This window comes from Anarrhichthys ocellatus, unplaced genomic scaffold (genome assembly GCF_004355925.1).
Source record: "Anarrhichthys ocellatus isolate YVR2014 unplaced genomic scaffold, GSC_Weel_1.0 scaffold1, whole genome shotgun sequence".
Classification (NCBI taxonomy): domain Eukaryota; kingdom Metazoa; phylum Chordata; class Actinopteri; order Perciformes; family Anarhichadidae; genus Anarrhichthys; species Anarrhichthys ocellatus.
This window is the reverse complement of record NW_022280031.1, coordinates 7,692,558-7,700,193: the sequence shown is the minus strand read 5'-3', so window position 1 is coordinate 7,700,193 and position 7,636 is coordinate 7,692,558. Positions and strand designations below refer to the sequence as shown.

Genomic DNA, 7,636 nt, shown 5'->3' with positions numbered 1-7,636 from the left:
GTGTGTGTGTGTGTGTGTGTGTGTGTGTGTGTGTGTGTGTGTGTGTGGGGTAGAGATGCGATACCTTCATCACCATCATCTATGACTTCATTGTCTGTCAGCGAGTTATAGCCGTCATCTGCTGCCTGTGCGTAGAAAACAAAATCACGTTAGAGTCGAGAAGCGGTGAAGGAATCAACCTGCATCCTCTAGCAGTTGGGATCTGGCTGGAGAAGAACCACCTCAACATTTAAAACATATATTGCCAGTTAACCACAACAATGAAGTTTGAAAACAATGTATCAACAAAGTGTTAATTTTGTCTGGTTGTTATCAACAGCACCAAGATTAAGAGAAGACGTGAAAACGCATTCTATTAATACGAGATTAAAAATACTACAAAGCTTCTCCACAAAAGATAATCAGAACTTTGACAAGCATTGGCACAGTCTGTTATTTACAAGTGAAGCATCATTCATTAAAATGGAAAACGGATTCCAAGACGCATTTCTGTACCTGATCTTCCTGTTGAGAAGCAGTTGCTTTTGAACTCCGTGGCTTTGTAACTCCGTCCCAGAAGTCAGAATCTTCTGTCTCCTCTGACCCGGCGTCCTCAGATACATCAGCAGTATCTGTTTCAAAATAAAGGCACACACAAGTCTAGTGTGATGGACATAAAAACCCAGTGGATATTTATATTTAGTAGATTGACAAATTTCCACAATATTTTAAAAGGTAATTTGTAAAATAAATTGCACCTTTTGTATCGGAGAGGTTCAGGTCATCACTTGGTGCAGATGATGTATCTTCTGCTGTTACTTCCACTGCACCATCTGCCCCTTTATTACCAGACAACATCTCATCAAGACTCCTCAGCTCCTCTGAGATCTGCTCTACTTTACGCTTTGTGTCCGCTGGGAACAGACCAAGGAGGAGGAGGAGTAGGAGGAGGGAGGGAAAGAAACAACAATCATATGACACATTTGTTATTGCTTTAAAATTAATATTGAAGATTTCATGTATCAATCACCTATTCAACAACAAATGTCAAATAAGTTGTACATTGTACGTGCAAGAGCCATTTTGTTGTTTTTGTTTAACCTCCCACCACATGGGGGCGTAGTGCCGGTGTGAATCAGGCCACAGGTAATATAATCAGTGGGGTCATTGGACACAGGTTGTTGCTAATAGGTAGAAGCAAACAGTTTTTGACCGTGCACATTTAACGAATGCAAATGTTATGATTTATTGGTTTATGGAGAAAATGGATAACTGAAGAGAAAGTGGTGAACTCCGATTATGTGAGAAATAATATGCCTATATTGGAAACTGGACTTCGTTATTTATGACACGCGTCAGAACAAACATTTCAGCAACCGTAGTGACTTTTTTATTGGGAAGCAACGGTCACTACAGTACGGCTTTATCTTCCTATCCAATATCACCATCACTCTTTCAAATACTCCTTTCCCACATTATGTCGTCCCCCAGTCTCCTGCTTCACCAGGACACAACATTCAGGTATGTAATATACAGGACCCTCCCCAAATGTTGTGACACAGTGTGTACTTACAGACTTGAGCCTTGACGTAATCCATGTACTGTTGGGCACTGAGTGCTGGCTGGCACACAATACTCTGTGGCTTGGCAGTGGATGGCGGCTGCAGGAACGGATGCAGGCAGGTACGACTGGTGTGAACTGTCAGCACATAGCGGCACGACTGAGGCTCATCCACTCGGGCAATGTAGTCACCTGAGCCTTCTTCACACACAAACTGGAAACAATAGAGTCAAATTAGAAAAGCAGTTTCTGAAGGAATTGCGGTGCCGATGCTGAAGAGCTGATGCTACCCTGTACTGCTGGCTAAATGTGTAAGAAGAAGGTGAAGTAGTATGGTTCAGGATCCTCTCACTTTCAGGCTCCTACGGCAAAATGTGGAAGTCGGTTTGCTTCCACAGCTACATTATTGGAAAGAACACAGATTTAACTACATTTTAACGTGAAATTAAGTGTGAAGAGTGAAAATTGTGGGAATGGGAGCTTGTTGAAGATTATCAAGAAGACATTTCTGCTGCCGTTATGTCAGCAATCAAAGGTGATGGTATTTGAGAAGTGACTCCTCGGTTACTTTAGGCAGAGGTGCACATCCCATAGCCCTGCTTCCCAGGCAAAAAACGTAACTCCTAAAGCTTAAATATTTTACGCAAAGATTTAGGACCCCCTGATGAACACATTGTGTGAAATGTTTGTGGGTAGTTTTAAAAAATGGGAGCAGGTTAGAAAACTGGTCCAGCTTGCTGATTTTGGAGTCAGTTAACATGAGAGCCGATGCAACAGTTGGTTGGAAATCCTCTCACTTTCAGGCTCCTGAAATGATTAATGAAGAGTGATAATTATGGGCAAGAGAGCAGGCTAATCATCATTTTTTGAGAAGATTTCACCCCGTAGACCTTAGACCTGTAAACCCTGTATTCAAATGTCTCACCCGGACTTCCGTCTCTCTGTGATTTCCATTTAGGTCACACTTTGATCCATTTACATAGGTCTGACTGTGGTAGCGCTTCAGCCGGTGCTGTTTGGAGGCCTGGGAAGTAAACAGAAGAATATTTATTTTACCAAACTGATTTGCACTATTCTTGGAGACTCAGTGCATCATCCAAACGTTAAATGTGAGGCCTCTGATGTTTGTGCACTTCTAATGATTCACAGATAGTCCTCATTACTGGAAGCTGGTAAATCAGGACGATAATTATAATGTGAATATGTAAGATGAACACCTGAGGCATTCAACCGTAAAGTACCCATTGCCACACACAAGTACAAGCGTTCCGTTTATATCAAATAATTTTGAACTTTCTTTAATGTATACCCAGTAATCAAAGATCACCAAGAATGATAGAAAAGACAACTGCAACCACAACACGGAGGCAACTTTACCTTGGCTGTGTCATTGCTCCAATCAAATTCAGATTCATAATATCCGAGGAAGAGAATGTCCCCTTTGATTTCTGTGTCTAAGGAGAGAAGAACAACGGACGTCATCAAGCGATCGTCATGGAAAACACCGATTAAAAACACGGGGGTAAGCCCTTACCTTCAAGGTGGTACTGTCTGATGTGCTGACCGTGGCAAAACTCGTATGTCCACCAGTCCTTCGTCTGCCGAAAACACAGACAACAACATTTGAATAAACGGTATTTGACTGACAGATTGTCCTGTCATCCAGGCTACTTGCTCATCAACAATATCATTGATGATCCCGTTAGAACTCCACACACTCGAACAACTTGTGTACATATTGTTGTGTTTTTGAACTGGTTAAGAACAATAGGACACCTTCCAAAATACTTTTTAACTCGTATTGTTTGCTAAATCCACTTCGGTTGATGGTCGTTGATTGAAAATTGTCAAGATGCAGGAAGAGAATTAGGTTCGTATGCGTGTGTCAAAAGGGAAACATTAATTTTAACATAAAAAACAAGAACTCATGAAAAAGGCTCAAAACCTGCTTGCAAAGTCAATTAAAATAACAAAAAATGCAGCCGAGTGTGAAGCGGCGGGGATGAGAGTTAGCACCTCCAAATCTGAGGCCATGGTTCTCTGCCGGAAACCGGTGGATTGCTCCCTCCAGGTGGGGACGGAGTGCCTACCTCAAGCGAAGGAGTTCAAGTATCTCGGGGTCTTGTTCACGAGTGAGGGTAAGATGGAGCGGGAGATCGACAGACGGATCGGTGCGGCTGCAGCAGTAAAGCAGGCGCTGCACCGGACCGTCTTGGTGAAGAGGGAGCTGAGCCGGAAGGCAAACCTCTCAATTTACCACTCGGTCTACGTTCCTACCCTCACCTATGGTCACGAACTCTGGGTCGTGACCGAAAGGACAAGGTCGCGGCTACAAGCGGCCGAAATGAGTTTCCTCCGTAGGGTGGCCGGGCTCAGCCTTAGAGATAGGGTAAGGAGCTCGGTCATCAGGAGGGAGCTTGGAGTAGAGCCGCTACTCCTTTGCGTCGAAAGGAGTCAGCTGAGGTGGTTCGGGCATCTAATTAGGATGCCTCCTGGACGCCTCCCACTGGAGGTTTTCCAGGCACGTCCAACTGGGAAGAGACCCCGGGGAAGACCCAGAACACGCTGGAGAGATTACATCTCCCAGCTGGCCTGGGAACGCCTCGGGATCCCCCAGAATGAGCTGGAACATGTTGCCGGTGAGAGGGAGGTCTGGGTCGGCCTGCTTGACCTGCTGCCACCGCGACCCGACCCCGGATAAGCGGTGGAAAATGGATGGATGGATGGATGGAAAAATGAAAATACAATCAGCTGTTGAAGCAAGCAATCCCTCTGTCCTCTCAATGCCACACACACACACACACTTAAGTTAAGCTCCTGTTAAAACAACACTACAGGGTTTCCCTCAGGACATTATTCAGCAGTTAATCCTGATGTATCCAGTCTCATGATCACTTTAGTTAGAAGAACAATTGCCACACTTGTTAAATAAATGTGCCTTCTGCTGTGAAAACAGCACCGCTGCTACTTTTCCATGACAGTTAATGTTGCATTTCACAAAAGTGTATTTATTTGTTATGATGGTGGTGGAGGAGGTCTTTGTTTCAGGCGGGTTGGTCCACCTCTGCTATAAAATACAGAGGAAAACCCGCATCACAACTGACAGCATCTCTCTTTGATGAGCTTCTCTTGATTGTAAACATAGTCCCCCACACAGCCATGTATTTACAGGACCAAACTATAATGTCACCTTGCAGTTGTATTCTTTCGCCAACCAGTCAAGTTACAGTTTACATCCATGGCTGTCCAGGGCCTTATAGTACATGTGTATGTAGCGACGACTCTGAAGGAAAGTAATAAAAGCTATTTGGTGGATTTTTTTGGTGAAAGGGAGGTTATCACTATGTTGATGTATGATTGCAGTGAATCATTTCCCGTGAGAAATATGCCATCTTCACTATTTCTACAGAGGAGCACAGAAGATTGATAGAGAGCTTTGTCACATGGTGCAACAATAATCTAAGCCATTTTGGATAATCCTTCTCACACTCTCTACAATGAGCTGTGGCAGATTAGCAGCGAAACAAACAGAGTCACTTTTGTGTGTTCACGTGTTCGGCCAATGAAGCCGATTCTAATAGAACACAAAGTTGTAGACATTGCCTCATATATGGATGTTGCTGCAAAGATGCTACAAATTATAAAACATAAATGCTACACACACACACTTGATCTGGCAGCACAAAAGATCTTTACAATCACCAGTTTCTAGTTAGGCACCCAAGATTAGTGTCACACATTCAGTATCTGACAAAATGTGTAATATGGTTACAATCTCACCTTCTGTTCCTGAGTTATTATGGTGTCATATAGTGGCACAAAAAGTGTTTTTGCAGAACATTATGTCATAATTTATATTGCGTTCACCAGAATGGGACATAACTCATACTAAGGACGGACAGACAGATAACCCCGAAACATACAAACATAAAAGAATGCATGGATTCCTTTAGTATGCCTCACAACCACAGCCTCCCGGTGCGGAAACAAAGGTGCCAGGTCACATTGAAACAGGATCTCTGTTGTAAGAAGCTTAAATGAACTCTAAGATGAACAAGTGAAAACATAAAGCAGCAATACAGAGACGTGCGTCTCCTTCATCATTTTCATGCTGACAGGACATTCAGATTCAGTTTGTTGGTACTGTACTTTCATGTGTAGCTGAAAATGTATCATTTATATCGTATATTTTGAATATATCATCAGTGTGTGATAGGTATTGTAAGTAACCACTTCCTGTTTTGACATCTTCTCAAGGAATGCCATACACTTGAATAATACGGCTGTGCTAGCTCTCATGGCATGTGCTTTATCTGTCTCTCTGTATTTTGTGTGTTTTTTTACGCACACTGCAAAGTTGACAGAAGTTGTAAATGGGCATATACAGTTTATCTGATGTTGTCAGCCCATTTGCAACTATGACCCCTCTCACTCTGCCCACCCCCTCTTCCAGCTGATGCCCTCTAGGGGCGCTGTACGACCCTGCCTGACAAATTATTCTGTTTTAAAAACAGTTCTTCCCCACCGCAATAAGAACTCTGAACACGTCTAATTAACCCAGACAGATAAACTGCGCTTCATAACTTTGTATTATTTTGTACTGTGAATTGTTGTCTTGTGGTTGTATGTGGATAATGTCTGTTGTGTGTCATGTGTCTAATCTGATATTGATGTCTGTGTTTAGATGTTCTGTCACTGCTGTAATGGGCTTATCCACCATGCTTTACCGAAATCAAAGTCTACCGACCTCAGCCATGTGGTCGTTAATAAGTGAGTGATTGATTGATTGACATAGCCTGTTTTGAAGGTTAAAATAATGCCCCAGTACCCTTTTGTGTAATTTTCAGTGTGCAGACTCAATAAAAAGAAATTTGCCCTTTTATTTTTGCACCTGTACCCAGCAGAGGACGGATGTGCTCAATATCCCCAAACGTTACACTGCAAAGTTAACTAACACAGACAAACTAGCTTTCAATCTACAGTCACATACAACATTCACATCATCAACTATGGCTCAAGTGATCCGATTAAACTGCTTTTTGGTGTTATTTTGTATAGTCACACAAAAGCCATTTGCTTAAATAAGTCAGAATATAATAATTCGTTTTTAAACAGCATAAGCATCTATTTAGATCCCATAGATACAGTTGAGAACTAACCTTTACTAGACACTGGGCAGTGTGCATTGGACTGAGTAGGTCCGGGATGTCAGGCCCAGAGTACCCGTGTGAGTCCGGCTCAGAGGCAGGGTCCTGATGAAAGCGGACGGCCTGGGCTGGAAGTCGACACTCGTACATCTGCTTGTACTTGCTGGACACGATCATCACCTCGTCTGTCTTGGTCTGAAGGAGAAACACTGTTACGCCAGCTGCAGTATCTTCAATACCATTGATTAGCAAAGTAACGTTACTTGAAGGTATTACATAACGTCAGCTGGTTTTGCGACTGTCTTCGTAGTTAGTCAATTTTAAAATCTAATGAAGTTGCAACTAAGTGGAAGTGAGGAAGCTGTGTTGTGACAGCTGTCAACGATGGTTGCTGCGTAGGTCCCATGTAAACAACGTCAGCATTAACTATTCCTCGTCCAACTCGCAAGAAAATTGTACATTTTAAAGTAGGACTCTCAACCAGATAACAAAGAGGTTATTCGTTACTCGCGTTAGTAACGTTAAAGGCAGATATGTGACGCTAGCTAACGGCAGCGTTAGCCTATAACGTTACTTTCTAGCTAGCAAGCTAACTGTTAGCTTCCGCAAAAACCACCCTCACTCACCTGGCCCAACATGACGGGGTCTGGAAGAATTTCAATCCCATATTTCATCTCATTCAGCTCTTCGAAATTCAAGAAGGCTGGGACACAGAGAGGACATGTCAACATGAAAACGTACAGTCTTTTTAGCCACCGAACCACGGAAGCAGCCATGGTGGACTCTCTCCTCATGACAGCAACAAAACACAGGACGCCTGACATGGTAGCTGCTGATTGGTCGATGCGAGAAGCGCGGGTCTGTCATTGGCTGATTTTTGTGCCTGCCAATGGTTCTGGGGTGAATTAGTTTACAACACCGGCACAATGTGAATGGGCGGTGCCTCTAT

General features: G+C 43.2%; 1 protein-coding gene across 1 annotated transcript; it reads right to left on the bottom strand.

The window, feature by feature from the left end:
• Positions 1-5: 5 nt before the first annotated feature.
• Positions 6-7,494, bottom strand: os9 (OS9 endoplasmic reticulum lectin; the record flags this gene model as incomplete). Its single annotated transcript, XM_031848065.1, has 9 exons — positions 7,314-7,494; positions 6,700-6,882; positions 3,075-3,138; positions 2,918-2,994; positions 2,466-2,564; positions 1,553-1,754; positions 738-893; positions 496-611; positions 6-125 (listed from the first exon to the last, which is right to left on the bottom strand). Coding segments are annotated over exons 1-9 (1,185 nt in total), but the record flags the coding sequence as incomplete, so codon positions are not given.
• Positions 7,495-7,636: the final 142 nt, after the last annotated feature.